Source organism: Pundamilia nyererei, unplaced genomic scaffold, assembly GCF_000239375.1.
Source record: "Pundamilia nyererei isolate P.nyererei 1_Seehausen unplaced genomic scaffold, PunNye1.0 scaffold00024, whole genome shotgun sequence".
NCBI classification, from domain to species: domain Eukaryota; kingdom Metazoa; phylum Chordata; class Actinopteri; order Cichliformes; family Cichlidae; genus Pundamilia; species Pundamilia nyererei.
The window spans coordinates 227,318-251,660 of record NW_005187425.1 but is presented as its reverse complement, the minus strand read 5'-3'; the positions used below and the strand labels follow the sequence as shown (position 1 = coordinate 251,660).

The 24,343-nt window shown below is 42.4% G+C and overlaps 1 protein-coding gene across 1 annotated transcript in view; it reads left to right on the top strand.

Moving 5' to 3' along the window:
* ccdc88ab (coiled-coil domain containing 88Ab) overlaps nucleotides 1-24,343 on the top strand; it is a 62,839-nt gene extending 38,496 nt beyond the window's left edge. Inside the window, exons 8-37 of the mRNA XM_013909390.1 lie at nucleotides 2,035-2,057; nucleotides 3,731-3,812; nucleotides 4,328-4,486; nucleotides 4,907-5,053; nucleotides 5,152-5,296; nucleotides 5,880-6,058; nucleotides 7,002-7,139; nucleotides 8,220-8,403; nucleotides 8,562-8,692; nucleotides 8,865-9,158; nucleotides 9,449-9,631; nucleotides 10,085-10,363; nucleotides 10,600-10,724; nucleotides 10,965-11,103; nucleotides 11,771-11,947; nucleotides 12,034-12,195; nucleotides 13,412-13,689; nucleotides 13,854-13,997; nucleotides 14,119-14,305; nucleotides 14,429-14,574; nucleotides 14,710-14,802; nucleotides 15,132-15,331; nucleotides 15,634-15,681; nucleotides 17,283-17,360; nucleotides 19,311-19,547; nucleotides 19,669-19,722; nucleotides 20,503-20,589; nucleotides 21,216-21,305; nucleotides 21,661-21,944; nucleotides 22,130-24,343. Of these exons, the coding sequence (XP_013764844.1) occupies nucleotides 2,035-2,057; nucleotides 3,731-3,812; nucleotides 4,328-4,486; nucleotides 4,907-5,053; nucleotides 5,152-5,296; nucleotides 5,880-6,058; nucleotides 7,002-7,139; nucleotides 8,220-8,403; nucleotides 8,562-8,692; nucleotides 8,865-9,158; nucleotides 9,449-9,631; nucleotides 10,085-10,363; nucleotides 10,600-10,724; nucleotides 10,965-11,103; nucleotides 11,771-11,947; nucleotides 12,034-12,195; nucleotides 13,412-13,689; nucleotides 13,854-13,997; nucleotides 14,119-14,305; nucleotides 14,429-14,574; nucleotides 14,710-14,802; nucleotides 15,132-15,331; nucleotides 15,634-15,681; nucleotides 17,283-17,360; nucleotides 19,311-19,547; nucleotides 19,669-19,722; nucleotides 20,503-20,589; nucleotides 21,216-21,305; nucleotides 21,661-21,944; nucleotides 22,130-23,020 (5,364 nt within the window). The 3' untranslated portion in view covers nucleotides 23,021-24,343. The remainder of the gene's footprint in view (nucleotides 1-2,034; nucleotides 2,058-3,730; nucleotides 3,813-4,327; nucleotides 4,487-4,906; nucleotides 5,054-5,151; nucleotides 5,297-5,879; nucleotides 6,059-7,001; nucleotides 7,140-8,219; nucleotides 8,404-8,561; nucleotides 8,693-8,864; nucleotides 9,159-9,448; nucleotides 9,632-10,084; nucleotides 10,364-10,599; nucleotides 10,725-10,964; nucleotides 11,104-11,770; nucleotides 11,948-12,033; nucleotides 12,196-13,411; nucleotides 13,690-13,853; nucleotides 13,998-14,118; nucleotides 14,306-14,428; nucleotides 14,575-14,709; nucleotides 14,803-15,131; nucleotides 15,332-15,633; nucleotides 15,682-17,282; nucleotides 17,361-19,310; nucleotides 19,548-19,668; nucleotides 19,723-20,502; nucleotides 20,590-21,215; nucleotides 21,306-21,660; nucleotides 21,945-22,129) is intronic.

Sequence of the window (24,343 nt, the reverse complement as noted above, 5' to 3'; positions counted from 1 at the left end):
GCCTTGAAGTTGGTGTTGTTGTTTAACGACTTTGCAGGAACTGTTTTACTCTACAGAGGTTGATTTTCATGTTTTCTGTTCCAGCTGAAATAATCATGAATTGGATTCCTGTGATTGTCTATGTCAGGACTGATAACAGCCTATGTCAAGGAAATTGTTTACACACTTGAGTGGATCTAATTTGCTTGAAAGAAGTGAATCTGTCACCATAACAGCATTTAAATGAGTGCAAGCCCTGTGTTGACAAAAATGTTAGCTCACCGCAAAGAGGTTAACTTGGGGGAAAATCACCAGGACTCAAGTGGTTTTGTTCATGTATGTCTCATTTAGTCAAGCGTACCCTCGTTTTCTTTATCAAATTAAGAGAAATGACAGCCATCTATTACACAAAGACCCATTTTGAGTCAGAGAAAGTCCTGAGCACTTTTTAAATTTATAGAAAAAGAAGTCCAACTACCTACCAGCTAAAGCTTAATTTACATGGATAGAACTCCATAACAAATGACAAACATTGCAGGCTTGTTCATGCAGTGTGAGCTGCTGTCTGTGTTCTTATTGAAATGTTAAATATATTTATTTTACCAAATAATAATTTTAAGGATTTCGATCTGGGATGTGAGTTCTGCTCACATTATATAATATTCAAATGTTATTAATGTATAATGTAGGCAATATTTGCTAATGTGCTACGTCATGGATTAGCCTCATTCTCAGTTTTAACTGTTGTTGGTTGTTGTTGATTAGTCAAAAGGGTAGATTCCTGTTTGTCGAAGGATGCGTTGTTTTGTTTCCTTTGTTTAAACGAAATGTTTGTATGAGGCCTAACTAAAGGACTAAATTATGGTTCTTCAACAATTGATTGTATCTTAGATTGAGGTGCAGATCAGCCACTTCCTTGTCACATTAAAAACATCTCACCTTGAATGATCTTAAACTAATTTGTCTTAGTTCTTGTGCGGGAATGGGTCGCCATCAATCACTGTAGGCGTTTCGCTTATCTTTCCTTCCTTGACCCACATTTATAATCTCTTCAGTTAACTTAAAAAGGGGCACAATACAACAAGAGCAAGATTTATTTTGTTTGTTGGTTGCTATAGTGTTGCTATAGTGCTGCTGTGTCTGTGATAGAAAGGTTATTGCCATGTGATGAGCTGTGACAAGGAACAAAAAGGTCCGTCTGTCCATTCTGATGTAGTCTGGTCACATGATTTCTGTGCTGTCTTTAAGGGAGAGGAAGATTGTTTGTTGTGTCTATGGATGCAGGCACATACACAGACAGTGTCTCGCCATATAAGTGTGTGTGTGTGTGTGTGTGTGTGTGTCTGCTTTTTGTCTGAAGGAGACCAGGTCAGAGCTGGGGGGTATGTTTCACTGTTTCCACAGTGGTCTGTTTTTGTTCATTTTTTGTGCTATTTCCACTTATCTGCCCCCAAAAGCTTATTAGTTTTAATATAGAGGTATTACAGCTTCACCTAGATATATAAATTTGGACTGTTCTAGAATCATATAGATAGAAATATTGAAAAGTAATATTTTGTTACATTTTGGGATCTAAATGATTGATTGAAAAGCACAACAAATCTTTCAACATAACCATATTTGGTGTCCTAACTTTTCATTTTAAAGCTGTATTTTTATTGAGAATGCTTTTGTTTGTTCTTAGACAAGAGTATACTTCTTTTTTTATATGACAAAGAATTAAAGCTATGAAAATAACACCAGACTAACAGATGGAGGACATTTAGATATTTGTTAGACTAAGAATAAAGGTTTCTTTGTTTCTTGGCTTCTTGAATATGGCAACTAACACAACTGTTTGTCTGTGCATGCATGGCGTGTTAAACCAGTCAAATAAGCACCAGACTGCGATGCATTCACAATGAGAGTCCAAAACTATCTCCGTGGGTGGTGTTGACAGGTGTTTGATTTTTGGCAGGGAGTTAATTGATGAAATGGAAAACAGAATAACGTGAACCTTGGAAGAAAGAAGGTGAACGAGAATGCCTGAATTAAAGGATGCTTTTTATTATTCAGATGGACAGAGACTCCAGAGAGCAGTAATCAAATAGTCCATCAAATATTCAGTGGAGCGGATTCATGCAAACACATGCACACAGAGAGCAGCATCTCAGGAATGCAGTTATTTTCCTTCAAAGCTACCCTCTGTGGAAGGAGCTGGGAGAATTTGTAACACAGACAGCAAATGTCAGGCTGCCCTACTTCACTGTCATTGAAATAAATGTTACAGAACAGTCTTGGATAGTAGATCGACCCAACTGTTGATGCGAAAAAAAGAGTAATGAATTGAATTCTGTAGTTTCCATCCCAGTTTTTATGTCACTCTTTTTATTTTTTGGCTCCAAAGTGCACCAGGGGTTTTAGTCTCAGGGAAAGATTGACATGCAATCTCTTGAACTCTGTTTTTCATTTGTCTGTGACTGTTTTCATTTGGCTGTTATTCAAAATGTGCTGTCAAGCAGAATCTGTTTGTTTATTACTCACCAAATTTAGGGCAAGACGCTCCTGACAGCTACAGGTCATACACACCAGGCACGATAGGATATTTTTATGCGTCTGTCCCAGTAACGGCACAACTGAAAACCTAATTTTGGGTTATTCTTCCCTTTCTCATGGACACGACGTTACAAGAATGCCTGGGAGGCATTTCCTAAAATGTGGCACAGTCATACATTGGACTGAATACCTAACTGATTCATATTACTCACTATGACACATGTCACACAAAGATTTAAGAGCATCAAAAGATTTGTATTTTTTATTTTTTTTTAAAGACTACGTAACTGCTGATTGCAAAGAAGCTTCTCAGACAAAAACAATCAAAGCTGGAATTTGAGCATAACTAGCACGTGAAACAGATCGGGGCCTTCAAGTAGCTGACGGTGGTTTTAAGAGATCTAACTGCTGAAACTCGGTTTACATTCCTGCTGCCTGTTGCTGAATACTTATAACTTCTTGAAGCTTCTCAAATTACGTAGACTAAAGGGTATCAAACATAATCCAAGATCAGCCCGGCAAAGGCTGCAGTCCGATAAGCAGCGTTGAAAATGAAAACAGGGCACAAATTTTGGACTTTTAACTGTATTTTCATATTATTTTACAACTCTTCCTACTGATGAAGAGCTCTCCCATGGCCCTTCATAGGACACCAAAAACATTTTTTGGGGTTAAACCTTTTCTGTGAATTAACAGACTTCCTGTTTTAATAATTACACGACAGTATGGGCAAATAGCTTCTAGAACTTTATGTGTAAAGTCATGCTTTCTTTCATTCACTACAGCAGCATTTCTTTATCATGTAGAAAAACTGAAACTTAGTGTTGCATTAACTTAGGTGTTTCAGGTATTAAATGTGTAGTTAAACTTCTTTACACTGACACAGAGGGAGTTTTACTGATCCAACCCACTTAAGATCAAAGTAGGCTGCATGTGGCCCACGATATAAAAGAAGTTTGACATTCTGTCTACCTACTGAAACTACTTTTCTGATCATTTATTTTGTTCATATATTCATTTCTGTGCTCCACCTGTAAATGATTAACTGTAGCTGAAAGCTTTGAAGTCGAAACAGCCCTAAGGGAATGTTCTTGTGCATCCCGAGAACTGATATACATAGGAATCCACACTTAAAAACAAAAAGTACAAAAACCCTTTGGCATGGGATTTTTCAGTGTAAAGCTTAATGTTTCTAACCTTTCTCCTTTGTTTGCAGAGAGGAGAAGAGTGAGCAGCTTTTGGACACCAGGCAGGAGCTTGAGAACATGGAGGTCGAGCTCAAGAGACTTCAGCAAGAGGTAACGTCTCCACTGACGTCCATGCTTGTGCACCTACATGCACACAAACACACAAACATTCATGTGACTACATGTCCCCTCCACCTGCTCCTTGTGCCTCTAAGTCCTCTGTTTGTGCAGCTCTGCCAGGATTTAATCAGTCAGCAGGTGACTTAGCTCATTACAGGCTATTGGAGCTATCTTTAGTGAAGCAGCAGCCTCACATGGCTTTTGATAGGAAGTGGGCGACAGACTGACTGGTGAACTGCAGTAAACAAGGTGCATGAGGGTAATTCTTGTGGTTCCAGAGGTGTTTGTGTGGCGAGTTCATTCTGGCCTGATCTGTTTATGTAGCAGAAGAAACTTGCTAAAGTTGCTAATAGCTTATATTTTTACAAGATTCCAGATTCACTGAGTGTTGTTGTTGTTTTTTTCTTTAATGCATGTTTTGGTTGTTTGCATCTTTGTCCATGAAATTCTCTTTGTTTCATGAATCCACATAATCATGCTGTGCATTTGTTTGCCAACTCCCTCAGAGCTATCAGCTGCTGTCAGATGCTCGGTCGGCTCGGGCCTATCGTGACGAGCTGGATTCGCTCCGAGAGAAAGCGATACGTGTGGACAAGCTGGAGAGCGAGCTGAGCCGATACAAGGAGAGACTTCATGACATCGAGTTTTACAAGGCCAGAGTTGAGGTACAGGGCTGCACATACAGATCAAACATGATCTCGTAGCCAAATATTAATAACTCTAGTTTATGTTGGCAGTGTTGTGATATTATGCAACCAGTATGAGACCCATCTTATTATCTATACTGCAATATCTGTGTTCACTGCAAACTGCTAGTTTTTAAAAAATAAATATTGATGTTTGAATTAGAAATTGAACTATTGTTAGTGCTCTCTTGAATAAAAACTATAAATCTAACAGAAAACACTTTTCTAGATGAATATTTTGTGCCATTCACATATATAAAGATTCATGCATATATAAAACTGTGTAAGCCCAGTCTATGCAATATATTAATTTAAATCTTACGTTTTTGTTTAAAGAGAGCACATGTCCAAGTTGCAGTTTTGTTGTTCACCTTTTATTACCTGCTGACTTTTCTGTAGGAGCTGAAGGAGGACAACCAGATTCTGCTGGAGACTAAGACTATGCTGGAGGAGCAGCTAGATGCTAGCAGGACCCGGTCCGACAAATTACATCTCCTGGAGAAGGAGAATCTACAGATCAAATCAAAGATCCACGACCTGGAGATGGTATGATGATACATTTTTTAATTCAGTGTTTCAGTATCGGTACTATTTGGAAAGTACAAATAGCGATGAAAACGTTTGTTATATCCCCAATGACCCAGGAGCGGGACATGGACCGTAAGCGAATGAAGGAGCTGTTAGAGGAGAACCTTGTGCTTGAGATGGCCCAGAAACAGAGCATGGATGAATCCCTGCACCTTGGATGGGAGCTGGAACAATTATCAAAGACACCAGAGCTAACAGAAGGTTAGAGGAGAGCCACGGAGTTGAAAAGTCGAAAAATAGCATGTTGAGTTAAAATGCTGCTGACAGTCACCTGAGTTCACCAAGATTAAGGGTTCAGATGGCCCGACAGATCAGACTGTGGTCATTGGCTCTTAATCCTGGTGTCTTCTCTATGGCCCTTGTGCATTTGTCAGCTTCCACTGGGTTTTCTTTCCACTTGGTTAAGACCTGTAAGTAATATTCAAGCGCTCCTGAAAGATCAGCAGTGCGTTTGGATTATAAGAGTGGTTAAGAGGTTTAACAAGACAGGGATCTGGATAAAGACTTTGTGTGGGAGTTTGTTTGTTAAAATGGCACTTTAAAGGCTTTAAGACCTGTAAAGTTATACCATAGTGCAGGGGTGGGCAATCTCAGTCCACGAGGGCCGGTGCCCCTGCAGGTTTTAGATGTCCTCGAATCAACACAGCTGATTTAAATGGCTAAATTAGCTCCTCAACATGTCCTGAAGTTCTCCAGAGGCCTGGTAACGAACTAATCAAAAATCAAAACAGAATTCTTTGGATTTAGTTGTTAACATTTGCTATTTGTAATCCATATTTTTCAGCCCCTCAGAAGTCTCTGGGGGAGGAGGTGAATGAGCTAACGTCAAGCCGTCTGCTAAAGCTGGAGAAAGACAACCAGACCCTGCTGAAGACGGTTGAGGAACTCAGAGCAGCGGCCAGTCAGGACACTGTGACAAAACTGGTCAAAGCTAACCAGGAAAACCAGAAGCTGAGCAAGAAAGTAAGAATTGACGTCATATTTTATTATTGTTCTCTCTGGGAACTAGCTGAAAGTAAATTCCTGTTTTCTGTTTGGATTAAGCATATCTGATGTTTGTCGAATGACTCAATAAAGTTACGCAGACAACTATGCTTCCGATTATGTTATTCGAAGGAGAAATGCCTGCCTGTACCCCAAGTCCTCCCCAATAAAAACTGGATATATAGTTAGTTTCACATGTAGGTCCTGTTCACTGTTCATTTTGTGTGTGTTCTAGTATAGATTTGCAGCTCTACATCGTTTTTTGAGGCTAAAATTTATATCCTTTATCAGATTAGCATATTGCACCAAGTTCCTCTAAAATATATCATCCTGGTACTTGACTCTAGACCTTTTCCCTCAGTAGGAAATGGACAGAAAGTAGGAGAGAGGGTATAGAAAGGGGTGGATGGGAGGTTGAAAGCAAACCTATAAATCCGGGGAGCCCTGCATTGCCTTTTCTTTTCCAGTGTTTGACACACCAGTGCCCCTTGCTAAGAGAAGTCTCTCAGCTATTTTCAGAAACATAAGCCTCTCTCTGTGGCCGTTGAATAAAAGGCTTGAAATTGTGTTCGTCTCTCACAAAGAGAAAATTCAGAGTTAGATTTCTGAGTGGCTTGAGGAGCCAGAGCACATTAAAATGTGAATGCAGCTGCTGGAAGAGTCGAGCCACAGTAATATTTACTTTTAATGTGTGAACAGCTGCTTCTATGGGTCTCTCTGCAGATTAGTGACAGAATGAGGTGACGTATTCAGCATTTGTTACAGATTAATAACTGCATTGCCATCTTTGTGACTATGATATGTCGTCCACACAATTGATGCTGCAAGACCACCTCCTGTGCATCTTTTTCTTATTCTGTAACAGAATAAGAAAAACTCCCAAGAACAAAAATCGCAAACTTGCTTTAATTATTCTTTGCAGTTGGAGTCGTTGGAGAGCGAACTGACAGCAGACAGAGAGTCGCTCCGCAGTGCCGAGTCTCTCAGTACTGACCTGATGAAGGAGAAGGCTTTGCTGGAGAAGACTCTGGAAACCCTCAGAGAAAACTCAGAGAGACAGGTACGCACACGCTTACAGGAAATGACACGTCATCAGTAAAAAATAAGATGCACAATTTTTAGAAGTCAGTAATCCAAATATATTTTGGAGTGGTCACATCCTACTCAGTTGAGAATGTGCCTAAAATATCAAAAATATATTTTTCTAAAAAAAGAGTGGAAAGTTTTTGGTAAAAAGCTAATTAGCTTTGGAAAGCTAGCCCTGACTTTGATTTAAATCTCTCCCCATGCGCCTCTTTTCAAGAATGATACTTCACTGACTGATTTAGAGAGCAGCTTTTCTGAAAACCAATTGCGTAATATTTTTGTGCCTTTAAAATGTAATTAACATTCCAGTTTACTGGACAGTCTCAGACCCATTAATACAAATGGGGCCCTGACATAGACGCTGTGCTCTCCACAAAACCGTTACTGACTCTCATTCCTGGAAATTTCATTTAAACAACACGACTACTACACGGCTGTGTAATTTACTGAAGTCTCTAGTTTTCTTGAAAGCAATCTTTGTGTAATTGATTTGCGTTTGGCTCCAAAAAACTGTTTAGTGGAAACTCCACTAATGTTTTATTGACCGAACAGATTTCTGGCACTCTGTCGCCCAGATGCACTAGCTCGCTGCCCGTCTGCAGGGACTTTGCAGCCGTTAGACCTAAATCTGACACCTTTGATTAGTTTAAGTGTCTGATTTGTAAAATCTGGCCTTGATTAGCTACACAGAGAGAACACTGGGATTACTGCAGCAAAATCTATGCACTTGGCTGGGAACATAATGAGATGTGGCTAATGTGATGTTCCAAAATACATGAACAGCTTTGCATACTCCTAATAAGTTTCTGGGTTGTTTTTTTTGTTTTTTTGTTTTAACACATCATTAGTTTTCTTTCTTGATGTCAATTGAATTTTAATGAGTTTATCTAACTAGACTAAAAGAAACTAAATGAAAGTCTTTCTCCAGCACTGGCTCATGCAGCCAAGCTAGTTGTTGCAAAAATGGTCACTAAGCATAGAATTCACCCAAAAGTAAATAATTTATCTTAAAGTTGTCTGTTAGCTTTCAATGAAACTGATATGTGCTCTCCAGATGAAGGGTCTCGAACAGGAGAACAAGCACCTGAGCCAAACCGTGTCGTCTCTGCGTCAGCGCTGCCAGGTGGGTGCCGAGGCCCGGGTCAAGGATGTGGAAAAAGAGAACCGCATTCTCCACGAGTCGATCTGTGAGACAACTGCCAAACTAAATAAGATGGAGTTTGAAAGGAAACAGCTGCGTAAGTGACATGTTTATTACTTTTTATGGTTCATTACAGCAAGTTAGTAATGGTAGGTTTTTTGTTTGTTTTTTTTTTCCCCCCCTCATCTTTCTTCATGTGCTATAAAAATGTTATGGATAAACATTCTAGTTGTTGTTAAACATCTATTTTTGCAGGCAAAGAGCTTGAAGTTATGAAGGAGAAAGGAGAGAGAGCAGAAGAGCTGGAAATTCAGATACAGAAGTTGGAAAGGGAAAACGAGAGCCTGCAGAAGAAAGTTGCCAGTCTTGGAATCACCTGTGAAAAGGTCAGGTGCATTTTGTGACAGTGTCTGCAAGTTTTCATCCTCTTATCTTATCTCACATTCAGATTTATTTATTTATTTATTTTTTTGAAGCAATTGTTGGAGTAAGATGAAAAGAATTTGGTGGTATTGCCAAATGCTTTGCTTCTCATCTTTGTTTCCTGTGTGTGTTTAGGTGGCTTCTTTGGAGAAGGAGAATAGTGAGCTGGAGGCAGAAGGCCGCCGCCTCAAGAAGAAGCTGGACACCCTGAAAAACATGGCCTTCCAGCTGGAGGCTTTGGAAAAAGAAAACACTCAACTGGAGCAGGAGAACCTGGAGCTTCGACGCTCAGCTGAGAGTCTCCGCTCGGCGGGGGCTAAGGCTGCTCAGCTGGAGGCCGAGAACAGGGAGCTGGAGAGCGAGAAGAGCCAACTGAAACGCAGTCTGGAGCTGCTCAAAGCCTCATCTAAGAAGACTGAGAGATTAGAGGTAATACAGGTCATACAGCGGGTACATATGTGATTGAAGAGCAGTGAGATGTAACTGTGGGAATAAATTTCTTTGAGAAATAAAGCAGATATATGCAAATGAAGATTAGTAGCCATCTCGGCACAAACGAAGACGATGTTTATTTAAGAATGTGAAGAATCCGTTTTAGTTTTGTAATTTATTATCACTGAATGCTGTTACAGGGGATCTGACATATAGTTGTCTTCAGGGAGAAGCACAACTAGTTCATAGATGATTTGAATTTCCTAATCTGGCTATTCCTCTCCCAGGTGAGCTACCAGGGCCTAGATACTGAGAACCAGCGCCTGCAGAAGGCTTTAGAGAACAGCAGCAAGAAGATCCAGCAGTTGGAGGCAGAGCTGCAAGAGGTGGAGTCTGAGAATCAGTCCCTCCAGCGTAACCTGGAGGAGCTCAAGATCTCCAGTAAACGTCTCGAGCAGCTGGAGCAGGAGGTAGGTAATGCTTAAATGTGGAAATGGACTGAAAATGAAAGAATTAAAGGTATTTTGAGGAACTTGCAGTTATTTGTCCAGCTCAAATATATGGCAACTAGTGGGACAGCTCTAGGCGTCTGTTACTTTTGCTGGCATTGATTAATGGGGTCAGTCACACTGGCTCAAAAAATGTAGTTTCAGCAGACTGAATTCTCCTAAATAAATCAAAAAAGTGAAAAATGATCTGGTGCTTAAGGAGCATTGTACTGCCGCTCTGATTCTTTTTAGTTTATTTTGAAGTTATAGCGCGATTCCCAGCTGAGTTGGATTAACCCAGATTATTTGTCGTATACATTTTTGGCCTTTTGAGCAAATCTTTGTCCAAGTTCAGCCAAACAAGGCATTTAGATAAAGAGTAATCCCAAATCATATTTAACCATCTGCTCTCCATTACATTCGCTTCTCCTCCAGAACAAGGCTCTGGAGTTGGAAAGCTCCCAGCTAGAGAAAGACAAGAAGCTCCTGGAAAAGGAGAACAAGCGACTGAGGCAGCAGGCTGAGATCCGCGACTCAAAGCTGGATGATAGCAACCAGCGCATCACTACCCTGGAGAAGGAAAATCGGACAATGGGCAAGGAGATGATCTTTTTCAGGGACTCCTGTACGAGAGTCAAGGACCTGGAAAGGGAGAAAAAGGAGCTGGTCAAACAGGCCACGATCGATAAGAAGACCCTTGTCACGCTCAGAGAGGTAAAAATAGCTGTTAGACTATCAGACATCTCAAAACATATCAAACCTCTTGATTTATATATTGTAGAGGCCATTCATTGTGTATTGAAACAAATATTGATAAAATTAAGAATTTGTGATTAAAAATGTGTTTTTATATCCCTTTTAATAAACCTTGCAACCAATTTGATTGGGTTATTTTTAATAATATGTCTGTTGCTAATACGGAATTCAAAAGCATGTAATTGTGTGTTTAGGAGCTTGTGAGTGAGAAGCTGCGGACTCAGCAGATGACCAATGATCTTGAGAAACTGACCCATGAGTTGGAAAAGATTGGACTGAATAAAGAGAGGCTCCTGCATGACGAGAGCTCAGACGACAGGTGAATATTATATCTGCACACAAAAGCTAAACCATCCTCAGATTCAGCTCGTATGAGAAGCCTGTCAGCTTGCTTGGAATCAGAATTATTACAAAGCACAATCACTAAAGTTGAGGCTTAAAATGAATCAAGTCTGGTGAGGTGCAAATGACATGCTTTGATTTTAAACAGCGTTTCTTTCACAAACTCACTTTGCAAAAACAAACACTCGTCTGGACTGACCTGAACCTTTATCGTCAGGTTTAAGCTCCTGGAAACCAAACTGGAGTCGACCCTGAAATCAACTCTGGAGATCAAAGAGGAGAAAATTGCTGCACTTGAGGCAAGACTGCAGGAGTCCTCCAACCTTAACCAGCAGCTTCGCCAGGAGCTGAAAACGGTTTGTAACACAACAAATGAATTTTTTAAAAATATGGATTTGTATCTGCGAGTCTGCCGTCTTCTGCTTATCTAAAGTGGAGTTGTGCTGGCAGCAGGTTGACGAGACTATTCCAGATGTCATTGTCTCCAGCCACACTCTAGTTCTTTCTGGGCAATCCCAAAGCATTCCCGAACTCCCCAGCCTGTTCTGTCTCTTGAGGCCTCCTCCCATCTGGCATCCTAACTAGATGCCTGAACCATGTCAACTGGCTCCTTTTTAAAAAAAAAACTTTAATATAAAACTTGTTCATTTACAGATGTTTAGCATTGCCACATTAAAGAAAACCCCATTATTAAAAACTTGAATATGCTTGCTTGTCCACTTGAGATCAGCGTGTCCCAGCATCTTTCTCGTACACTCAAACGCTAGAAACAATGAAAACATCGAAGACTTGTCAAGGCCGATGCATTATTTATGTTATCCACTCTTCGTTTCTGTCTGCACTTTATCTATTTATAAGGGCTGATGTGCGATAGGAGATGTCTGCTTTCCTTCAGGGAGGTGTTTGTATTTTGAACCTGCTGACACAAATCTAATCCAAAGCTGTGAAAAAACATGAGCCATGAACAGGCGGTCGCAGGAATTGAAATGTTTAATTTTGTTGACTTACTATTTTCATCCCCAGGTGAAGAAAAACTACGAGGCGCTCCGGCAGAGAGAGGAGGAGGAGAGGATGGTGCAGAGCTCGCCCCCTAAAGTGGGGGAAGACCCTCAGGCTGTCAGTAAATGGGAGAAAGAAAGCCATGAAGCAACCAGAGAACTGCTGAAAGTCAAAGACAGACTCATTGAAGTGGAGAGGAATGTAAGTTTAGATACTGTCAGGAATGAATTATGTTGTGAATTTTGGTTATATATTTTCCTGTCTAATATCATGTGTCGTCTTCCCAGAATGCTACTCTGCAGGCTGAGAAGGTGGCCCTGAGGAGCCAACTCAAACAACTGGAAACCCAAAACTCCAACCTGCAGGCTCAGATAGTGGCTGTGCAGAGGCAGACGGCCTCTTTACAGGAGAACAATACAACGCTACAGACGCAGAATGCCAAACTACAGGTAATCCCGCCACCTCTCACAGCTTGGTGTGTGTTTATGGGAATTTTTCACACTTCTTCCAGAAGCGCATTTGTGAAGTCAGAGAATGATACCTGTTGGAACAGGATGGGGCCGTCCCCAAACTGTTACCTCAAAGTTAGGAGTATGAAATTGTCCAAAATGTCTTTGTATGCTGAAACGTTCAGAGTGTCTTTCACTGAAACTAAAGGGCTGGGCCCAGCTCCCAAAGAACAGCCCTACACCATAATCCCGCATCACCCAAACTTTATGCTTGTCTCAGTGCAGTCAGGCAAGTACCGTTCTTCTGGCAACCGCCAAACTCATCCATCGGATTGCCAGACTGAGAATCGTGATTCATCACTCCTGAGAACACGCCTGCACTGCTCTATAGTCCAATGGGGGAGTGCTTTGCACCACTGCATCCAACCATTTTTTCTGTCTGGTGAAGTAAGGCTTGAATGCAGCTGCTATGCCATTAAAACCCTTTCCATGAAGCTCTCTACTCAGTTCTTGAGAACAGAGAGTTTGGGTTCTGTAGCAATTGACTTTGCAGAAAGCTGGCAAGCATGCATATAGTAGGCGACAGAGCTTTGTTAGCCGTTCTGACTTGGATGGCACTGCATCGTGCCTTTATAGCCTCCACTGTGTACTGCCCTGTTTACACTGTTGCCTTGCCCGGCTGCTTAGCTCTCTGCTCTGGATTTACACTTGTCCTCCCTGTTTGGCAGTAATTCAAACCCTTCTTAAGGGTGGAGGGATTTACACAGTAGCTATTTCTCTGTTTGCATGTGTTGCTTTGAATTGGGCACTGTTTGAGGACATTTGTATGTGGGGTGGGCTAGAGGTAGTTAAGAGTTTAAAAAAAAAAGGTAGAAATTGTAGCAACAACAGGAGTGTGTGTGTGTGTTCATAGTGTGAATAAACACAGTAGTCATGTCTGTAGAGGGATTTGAGAACTGGGTGCTGCTGTGATCATAAAGGAAAACATGTAAAGAAACAGCTTTCATGCTGATGTTTTGTAGTATTTTGAAGCAGGAGAGCAGGTTGAGGGAAGAGTGCCCCCTACAGGCCAAAGCCCCATCAGCTACTGCTTCCAAGTTCTTTGATGTTTGATTTAAGGGGCTTAATGCTGTTCTTATTCACACGCCACACATCACTCTTATCACCTCTTTGCGTAATATGTCCTTTTCTCCCTCTGCCTTTGTCCTCTTTTTAGGTGGAAAACTCAACTCTGAGCTCACAGAGCGCATCCCTGATGGCCCAGAACGCCCAGCTGCAGACCCAGCAGAGCAGTGTGGAAGGAGAGCGTGAAGGAGCGCTGAGGGAGAAAGAGGAGCTGAGAGCTACCTATGAACTGCTGCTGCGCGATCACGAGAAGCTGGCAGCGCTCCACGAGAGGCAGGCAGCCGAATATGAAGCGCTGATCGGCAAGCACGGTGGGCTGAAGACCTCCCACAAGAGCCTGGAACAGCAGCACAGGGACTTGGAGGACAAGTGAGATGTGGTTTAGGAGCTTGGGATGGGCACATGCTCAAGTCTAATTACAGCTTAAGTCTCATTTGTGACTTTAGTTTGTAGTTTGGCTGCCTTTTGCAAGGAAATATGTCGTTAGATCCAGGACCATAAGTGTTAAGGTGTGTGTCTGTTTGCGTATGTAGGTACAAACAGCTCTTGCAGAGAAAGGGGGAGCTGGAGGAGCTGGAGAAGAATCTGAAGGAGCAGCAGGAAAAGATGGCCCTGGAGAATCAGACCCACCAAGCTACAGCTGACCAGTACAAACTGCTCAAAGAGGAAAATGATAGGTCAGCTCAACCTTTTTTCCATAACCTTAAACATTATGCTCACATTAGCACTAATTTATCAAAGGGACTGAATTAAATCAATGAGGCCGTATACCAAGGAGTCGATTTTCTCTCTCCTCAGGTTGAATAGCACCTATCGTCAGCTCTTGAAGGACAATGAAAATCTCCAGCTGGACCATAAAAACCTAAAGAGCCAGTTGAACAGTGCAAAGCTGGACCAAACCAAGCTGGAGGCTGAGTTTTCTAAACTGAAGGAGCAGTACCAGCAGCTGGACATCACCTCCACCAAGCTAACCAACCAGTGTGAGGTAATGAGTCTCTCTTCTCTTCCCTTCAGGTTTTTCTCATGGTGTCTACCTTTTTAATGTATCATATTTCAAAACACTGCTTCTAAAGCCAAATATGAATGTATCTGTCTATGTTTGTGTTAGTTGTTGAGCCAGCTGAAGGGAAACTTGGAGGAAGAGAACCGTCACCTGTTGGACCAAATCCAGACTTTGATGTTACAAAATCGCACACTGCTGGAGCAGACCATGGAGAGCAAGGACCTGTTCCACGTAGAGCAAAGACAATACATGTAAAACTCACAAAGAAATATGCCAGAACCATGTATCTGTGTTTGTAAATGCAAATATGCTGCCTTTATATTTAGAGTGTATGCATTCTTGTCTGCTTTTACTGTGCTTTTATCTTCTCGTCGTCCCACCTTCAGAGATAAGCTGAATGAGCTGAGGAGGCAGAAGGAGAAGTTGGAGGAGAAGATCATGGACCAGTACAAGTTCTATGACCCTTCACCTCCACGCAGGTGCAGAATTTGTTTCCTTTAAATGACATAAAATTGAGTCAAATTGGTAAAGTTCTGCATACATGCTGTCTTGTATTTTGAGATGGAAAAGCAGTGCAGCATCAGGAAGGGAGTGCATCAAATATTTATTACCTGCAGAGCATCATACAGCTGTATAGTGAAAAATTTTTTTTCTTAACCCTGATAGTCATTTGGGCTTTTGGCCTAAAATAAAATTTCAAATGCATCTAGCCTTATATATCCTTTATATGATTATGTATTGATTTTTTAAAATTCTATTTCCTTTTGTTCGTCTGTTATTGAGTGTCTGTCTCATCTCTGCTTTACAGGCGCGGCAACTGGATTACTCTAAAGATGAAGAAGCTGATCAAGCCGAAGAGCCGGGACAGGATCCGGTCTCTCACACTGACTCCATCTCGATCAGAGTTTGGAGACAGTTTTCTGATGTTTCCCCAGGACAGCCAGGACAGCTCATCCATAGGCTCGGGCACCAACTCGCTAGATGACACGCTCTCACACATGAGCAGCAGTGAGTCTGAAAGAACCACACACACACAAGATTGCACAGTTATAGTTTCAACCATCACTGAAGGAACTTCTTTTAATGTGTTCACAATATTTTTTGTTACAAAAAGAAGGGAAACTCTTAAAATACTGTTTTGTAGTACACACAGAATTAGTGAAACATTTGCTAACAGCTTTAATTTGATGCTGAACTTTCTTCACTGACACATAATGGTCTACTTTGTGAGTGTGGCTTTGTATGCCTGAGTGACTGAATGGGTCTTCCCTCCTAACTGCTCCTTTGCTTCTTTATATCTCTCTGCAAAGGGAGGAGAGGGCAGCAGTCTCATGCCCAAGTGCAGGGTTCCTCCAATGGTATGCTGCGGATGGGGAGGGTGGGAGGGGTTTGTGACCCGACTGTCACGTCTTTCAGGGCATGTTTTTGTGAGTCCATTGTCCATATCACTCAGCTGTCGTAGACATTACGGCTGAGCTGTGCAGGCTGACTCTTGACCTCAGACCTGGTTAAAGATGCAGAAGCATTTCTTGTGTTTGAAACAAATTGAGGTGCACTCAGTCAGCTGTTACCAATGCTATTAAACTCAATCACTGAACAATAGTACTATTTTATGTAGTTGCTGGCAACATTTTCAAGGAGATGTCCACCATTTCTGAAGAAAAGTCGCTTTAACACTTTCGCTTCGTGTCACTGGAGTCATTGTCATTTGCTAAGCTGTAAGATTTAATATCTTGGAATTTGCAGAATAATTTGGACTACATCTATGTTGCCAGCATACTCGCTCAAGGTCGAGCTGAATCAAGTGCACCTCATGGTTTAAATATTGGAGAGAAAAAAATCTAATCCCAAGATGCTTTGCTCTCAGGTAACCTGTCGATCTGTTCAGCTCACTCGTAAATAAGAAACGTCCTGTATCATAGCATCGTAGATATTAAAAGGTGCAATGCGTTGCCTGGTTATCGCGACCTGGCTTGGTTGGTTGTTTTCAGTTGTACTGACATTAACTGTAATCTCCAAGAAACAACTAAGCCACATATTTCTGCTATGTAGCACAAAGTTGTCAGTTAGGGTAACGAGTTTGTATGTTTTTCACAACACACAAGATAAGAGGTAAGACAAAGAGAACGTAGCCTTTAACAACCATGTAGTAACATTTGCTAAAACACTCGCGTACAGTACAGAAATTACAGTCGAGTGTGCTGGAACAGCAGCTGTAAACGTCTCATTTTTTGAGGTTCTTGGGAAAGTCTTTGCTGGAAACACTGTAGTGCTGTTTTTTGCTGTTAATCTGCCCCTTCTTGTTCTCCTGATTGCACCCTTTAATAATTTTCATCTTGTCGTCTCATCTAGGTGTGGAATGTGTTGTGTCGTGTACAGAATGTAATGCCTGGAAATAAGTTGAGAATGTAATATACAGTGGTCGAAACCATTAACATGAGACTGTGCGGATGATGCTGATTGTGTGCAGGAGACGGTGTGTGTTTTGCATAATGTGTGTCTGTTTTTCTATTGTTTACACAATGTCGTTTTATACAAAAGCCTGCCCTTAAATACAGAACATATAGAAAGTCAGTGGAAGGCATTTCAGTCCATCCAAAGGGCATCCAATAATGTGTGTGTGTATATTTTTAATAATATGGAGAGAATTTGTATAGATTGAAATACCTTACACTTGACTAACCATCTAATAGGCTCTCTAATATTATAATCCACATGTTTTTAAAGTCATACATTATAGTTGTTGTTGTGTCTGTTGCAGTGTTGTCTGTTGTCCAGTTAAGGTGTCCAGGAGCTCAGCTCTCTCTCCCCTGGTTCTGTTTGTGACAACATTAACCACATCCCTCTGTTCTGCCCTTCTTTTCTTTCTTTTCTTTTGCTTTTCCTTCACCTCCCTCCTGGTCTTACTCTGTCGCTCTCTTCCCTCCCTACCTGTCTGTCTCTGGCTGTGATCGGACAGCTATAAAAAGGTTGCCTTTCATGAGGAACAGATCCAAGGACAAAGACAAGGCCAAGGCCATCTACCGGCGCTCCATGTGTAAGATCTCTGTTAGCTGCCACGCTAGCCTTCATCTGCCTCCTCTCCCTCCTCTTGTTTCTAGGAGAAACAAAGGAGGAGCAGTCACTGATGTCAGGGTGGCGGCGGTGAGGGATTTCAGTTTTCAGTCACATCTGCAGAATTCAGTGTTTAAAACTCCAGAGTTTTATCATCCATGTTTTAGAGATGTCTGCAGAGGACCTACCAGAGGATCAATTTTTAAATTCTTTATAGAATTTATCCCATCCCGCTGCCGCTCTGCTATACCTGGTGACATCAGTGACTTGTCCTTAAAATTTTTTCCTAGTAATCCCCACCCATCCCATCACTTCTGCCGCCACGTCTGCCGCCGCCACTTTCTCCTGTAGAGTATCTTCCAAGTCTTTACTCACTTTCCTCTCACTATTTGCAGATGAATGATTAACACAACCTTAACACTAACTTTAGTGTTTGTTAGGGCTAAACTATAGGAACAGTGGTGATTTATTTTTTTCTGTTTTCTTTTGTTTCATTTTCACCTCTGGACCAAAACCATGTCATTTGGTCACTTACATTAATGTGCAATGGGCAGCTTTCTTGTGTGCTTTGTGGTTTTATTTTGTTTGTGTATGCTGAATGAAAGGCCGTGTGTGTGTGTGTGTGTGTGTGTGAGAGAGAGGGTGTGTGTTCAGGTGAGACAGCGGGAAAGACTGTGGGTTTGCCTTTCATGCGCCTGAGAAATGTGTGCTCCCGTCTTTGATTACAGCATGACAAAGAAAATCACTAAGTGCTTGATCATCGCTCGCACTCACCATGGAGGACTTGAAATGGAGCCTTTATTCTGTCTCTCTCCCTCCGTCTGTCTGTCTCTCTTCTCTGTCAGCGTGCTGCATTTCAGATCTTATTCTGCTGACATGGGCTTGCCTCGCTCTGATTTATTTATTTATTTATTTTTGTGTGTGTGTGTGCACAGCACCACCGCCGTCGCTCAGAGCAGCTTTGCATGTTTCCATGCTTCTTCTTCGCTGTCGGCTCAGTAATCAAAGTGCATAGAGGGATGTCAAAAAGTGTCTGGCTGTGACCGACCGTGCACTTTGGTTGATATGTTGTTGGCTTTTAAAATATTATTATTATAATGCTGTATGCCTGCAAGTGCATTGAGTTTTAAAAGGCTTGGACCTGTTATTCTATAGCATGAATTTATTATTGAATATTGACTTATATCCAGTGATAATTATAGTCTAGATCTGCCCTGTCAGAGTCCTTCGAGAAGCAAGTCTCAGCACTGGGTAGCCATTTTGAAAAGCCTCTGTACAGATGTTTATTGCTATCATCTAAATGAAAGCCGAGAGAAGTTATAGTTCTGTCTGTGCGCAGTTTCACAACGTTACAGCTTTGCTAATGGCTCAGTGCTGACACAACTGCTCACATGATCTGTGCTCTTCTCGTTTCAGCACAGCCAATTCATGATACAGTATTACAGCGCATCTTTGCTAAGATAATGAATATGAGATGTGTTTTTATTATATGAAACTTAAACATGATTGGCTAATGTATTTTCCATTTTGTCAGTTGATTGGCTCTGCTGGGGCAGCAGCGGGATAACCGCCACCTTTGCTTTTACAGAATCCTTTTAGATTATTGAAGGATTCTTTGAGGCCACGTCTGTTTCCTGTAATGTCTCTAGGCTAATGGTAACTTAGCCTTTGTCTCCAAGAGGGACCTAGATGAGTGTCCTGTGTACAAAAAAATGTTGTAAAAAAATCTTTGCAAGGTTGTTCTTCCATCGTAAGCATATTTTAGAGACCAGTTTCTCTGATTTTAGTTTGCCTTTAAAGTCTAGATGGATTAAATTGAGACTTCTTTAAGATAAAATGGCTATAAATCCTGAGCCATTACTTGAGGTAAGATTATATGTATTAAAATGTCTAATCTCAGTTTTTTTTCTTCATGCCAACCCATCCATCCTAGCTATGAATGACCTGCTTCAGACCATGGCAATGGCAGGTGGTCCTGAGGCTCAGTGGGCGGGCAGCAGTGAGAATCTAGACGGGGCTGAAGCTGGAGATGCCAACATGACGGGCAGCAGCAGGCGCAGCGGGCAGCGCATGAAGGAACTCGCCTTTTCCACCAATGCCATTGATTGTGCCACCCTCACCCTGCCTAGTTCAAGTCACAGTAGAGCCAAGCACAGGCTTCAGGTCAAAGGTCAGGATGCCTGTTTGTGGAAATACATTGTGTTAATTTCCTCATTGCATTTAGTTGATAAAATTTGTTCAGAACAGAGTGAAAAGAAGCCGTAGCATGACTGCACCCTTTATCTCAACAGACAATGCCTCCTGTGAGGATGTCGCCGGCTCATTGGATGATCCCAAGAGTCAAGGTAGAGTAAAGCTTCACACGACATCAGCACGAAACTGTGTCAAAGAAAAGCGCCTGCAGTCTCTCAACACCAGGCTGGAATCTAACGGCTCCTTAAACAAGAAATGAGGGGGGGAAAAAACAGGTCATGTCCTCAGGAGTCCCACTGATAATCTTTGGGCTGCCTTCCTGCACTTTGATTAAGCTTGATTTAGAGTTAGATGGGAGCAAAAGAGACGGGGAGAGGGAGACAGATCAGCCTTTGCTGAAAGCAGGATTGACTTTAATACAGGCGCTAGGGTGTTATCCAGGGCAGTTAATCTGGATCCAGGCAACACTTGATCAGGTCTGTGTCGCTTTAATGTAGATGACCCAGTTGCACACATTCCTTAAGTTAGGTCTACAGACAGATTTCTCTTGTTGTGCTTAAGTGCTGCAAACATCTGCACTTTTGATGGCCAATAAACTGGTTCCACAGGATATTGTTCCCAGAATGAGAGAGAGAGAGAGACTATAGTGAGACTCATTTCCCACCTCATCACTGTAATGGTTGGAGAAGGACGCTCAGTCTCACTCACACACCGGATGTTGCTGAAAATGTATGAGCCATTAGGTCATCGGATGTTGTAGACACTAATGGTAGTTTGAGACGTGTATTGATTTTTTTCCCCCTCCCCCAGACTCTGTAAAAAATATTTTGTTTCCATCTGCGTTTCATTAAACTTTATTATTTTTGAGCAGTATTGAGTTGTCATGTTACCCTTTAGGTGTGTTGCATTGTATTTTTTTTGTTTGTTATCAGGGCCACAGAGGTATATGTCTCCCTGCCATTTGAATGGTTGTGCTGTTGGTCTGAGCGCTGTGTGCAGAGTGTCCTGTAGCATCTGTAGTAAGTGACAGTTACTCGGGACTGAGGATCACTGTGGGGCCACAAGCAATCCGCTGGTTTCTGACTCTGATACTGATCTGTAACGTTGGGGTTGATTTGAAATTCTAATTTGGTGTCAAGCATGTCGTGAAAACCGGTTTGAGATGATTTCACGGTCACTGGTTTTCAGTTGGGGCTGTCCCTGTCAGCACTGGAAAGAGCAAGTTCATGTTGTCTTCACACCTTTCCTTTTACTCTTTGTCTTCCTTCTCAGTTCCTAACATGGCCTGTCATTTCCTCTTTAATTACTAACAGACTCACTTGTATCGTCAGTCACTTCCCCTTTATTGGTGGGAAATCGTTCCTTATATTTGGGTGTCCCTGCCATCTCTGTCAGTAGTTCCTTTGTTTATTGAATGGACATATTGGGGCTGCAGCCTGGCATTGAGCCACCTTTCCTGTCCCTCTGCCTGGCATGTGCCATCTGCTCCCCCAGCAGGAGACGTTCTGTCAGGGCGTTGGCGTCCGTATACGTGTTACTCCTCGCGTTGGTGCATGTTGGTGTGGATACATGTAAGCGTGTACAGATATAAATCCTAACTGTGAATGTATGTGTGCATGTGTCTTACCTCTCGTCCCTTACCCAGCCGCCAGACCCTCCAGTCTTCATAGCAACAGGACCACCAGTAGTAATAGTAACAATAACTCCCACCTCACTTCTCCTCTGGAGGGCAAAGGTATGCTCCTCCTTTCCTCTTCCTCTGCTCCTATCCACTTGTTACTCTAGTCTTCTTGTTTTGCTCCCTTTCATCTCGTTTCTCTCATCATTTCTCAAAAAATAAATTTTTTTTTCTCGCGCAAAAATGTGATCAAGTTGGTTTGGTTCAACTTTAAGCCGTTCTCTTTTCTTCATTGGGTAGAAAGCAATAAGTCATGATGGTAATAAAATTAGATCTGAGTTAAATTAGGAGATTGTTTCTTCAATATATAATGCTTTTTACATTGCATGGTGTGTTCTGAAAGTGTGGGGTAGTCTGATCACTACTAATGCAATCAGAAATCTTGTAATCCATGCCTCCCCTCGTCCTGCAGGCACATTGAACGGCAGTCTGAGCAGGCCTCACAGCGAGAGCAGCGGCGAGTTCAGCCTGAGTCTGGACCAGGAGGTGTGGTCCAGCAGCGGCAGCAGCCCCGTCCAGCAGCCCACCTCCTCACGCTCCTCCCACCAGAGCCCCCTGCAGCTGCGCAGATCTCTTGAGCCATCCGCCGCCGCCGCGGGCAGCGCGGTCCAGTCCCAGATCAGGAAGACGGGATCCCCAGGGAACGAGGTGCTTTCCCTGCAGCAGTTCCTGGATGAGGGTATTGATCCTGCAGAGGTGAGGCCTGAAATTCTGCTATAAGTGCTGTTCTTAGATTTATTGGATTACAGCCTACATATGAAGTGGACTAAAATCGAACATGTTCTTCTTTATTAGTCAGTTCAGATAACGTTTGGAGTTGGACGTGAATTGTCTCCATTGTTATTTGTTCTGTCCTTAATGCTGTTTGCTGTCTTTTGTAGTCTGGCAGTCAGGAGAACCTCACTGTAGACTCTCCTCGCCTCTCCACCTCCTCTGAGCACGGCCAGAAAGAACGCACTGTCACAAAGGGCCGGGGCATACTGCGCTCGTCCAGTGGGAAGGCAGCAGCAGTCAGCGCTGACCGGCCTCCGAGGTCTTCCGGACAACCAGGACGCCCTTCCCTGCGGAAGGCCGAGAGCACACGGGTGAAAGGCTCCGCCCCGATCCGCGCCAGCCTGTCTTCACAGGGCAAAGCGACCTCTGTCTCCGAACGGCTCGATTCAGCCTCCTCCACCCTGCCCCGGGCCAGCAGTGTCATCTCCACTGCTGAAGGTACCACACGGCGTACCAGCATCCACGACCTGCTGTCCAAGGACAACCGGCAGCCCGTTTCGGTTGACGCTCCTGCTGCTGCTGCTTCCACCAGGGCTGGGCTACGTTCGCAGCCCACACCCAGTGAGTACCACCCCAACAGCACCAACCTTAAGGGACCCCTCACCACCATCACCCCCATGCCCAAGTCAGTCAGCTTACCTTGCAATAGCTCGGAGGACCCCGACCTCTCCACCCTTGAGTCTTTCCTCGGCCCTTCCTTCACTGTAGAATCTGTATTCATGGACTCCATCTTTAGTGAGTCAGCAGACAAAAACCTCCCCTTCCTTTCTCTTAACCCCACCTTAGTCAGCAACATCAGCGGGCCTCCTGTTACAAATAAGACCCACCCTCCTCCTGTGCCGCATCACATTCGCACCCAAAACCAGACCCCCCACAGCCAATCAAACGGCCAGGTGAGATCCAGCGAGGGTGTTGATCAGAGTTGTGTAAATAATCCGGATCAGTCACTGAGCCCAGAGGAGAGGGAGTCTCTGTGGTATGAGTACGGCTGTATCTAAATGACGGGGAGGTTTCTGGTTTGCTGATTTTAATACTTGACATGAAGAGGGAGGAACAAAAGGATGGATAAAGAGCAAAGCCATTTCCTCTGCATGTATTTGTCAGAGTACTGTCTGTCTCTGTGTGGTGTATGTGGGTCATTTTTCCCTGTTTGCTATGGTGCTGATTGGTGACTTTACTTTCATTTTTAATATTTTTTTAACCCCCATTTTCTTTTCTACGATGCGGGACTTTGACTGTTCTTCCGTCCAATACCCTTTCACACATTATTTTTACCTCATCAGATAAGTTTTACCTGGCTAACATCATACTATTATCTGCTGCGGTGAGGTGATACATTTTATCTTGGGGATGAGAAGAAATAGAGAATTATCTAAAGCTTTCATGTGAGGCCAGAACACACCGAGCAAGTCGGTTCAAGTCACACCAGGAATCATAAAAACAGCAGGAAAAGCTTTTTTTTAATAATGAGCATAATGAGCAAAGCATTCTGGGGCAATTTCTACATAGTAAAGTCAGATAATAGGTTCACTTTGCATTTTCTGTTTATTATGGTGATTCTTGGCAAGTCCCACTTTTCACCTCCTAAATTGCATGGCTTTGTTTTGTATGTTTGACCTGAAACTTTCATTTGGATTGCTGTGATCAAAATGGTTTTCATCAGTTTGTTTCTTATGATGGTGTGTGCTGTTTGTGTTTTACATTTGATATCTTTTCTGTTTTTCTTTGCTGTGTACACGTTCACTGGAGTGTTTGCTCCCCTCTGCAAATGGATTAATATGATCTGGTGGATCTAAGCTGACCTCCTGGGCTGGTGACAAAATGATGAAGCTTCATTCCCAAAACAATCAGGGCGGCATTTTTAGTTTGAAACGTGAAAGTTGACGGAGAGGACACAGAATACAGCATGGCAATAGTGATTTGGTTTCACGCAGTTTATGATTGTTTGGGGGTATTTTAATTATTATTTTTAGAACGTGGAGTTGATACTGTAAGTTGATTCATTTGAGGTTGTTTTGTGAATGAAGCGAACATCATTCCTTTTGGTATTTTCTCCTGACACGCCACAAGTTGGATAACTTGAGGTGATATTTGAGACTGACCTATCTTGTATAGACTGCTATCATTAAGTTATAATCAAAGACGAGCACTACATGTTGTGCCAATACTAGTTGAACTGCCTGTATCTACGTCCTTATTTATTTCTGCTTTTGTACTCTTTAGTTGCTGTTTTGAAGTTGCTATATTGTATTTATCTTGATTCAAAGTATCCGCAGGTATGAAGTAAATGAAAATAGTGTGTCATCACTCTGCAGATGTAA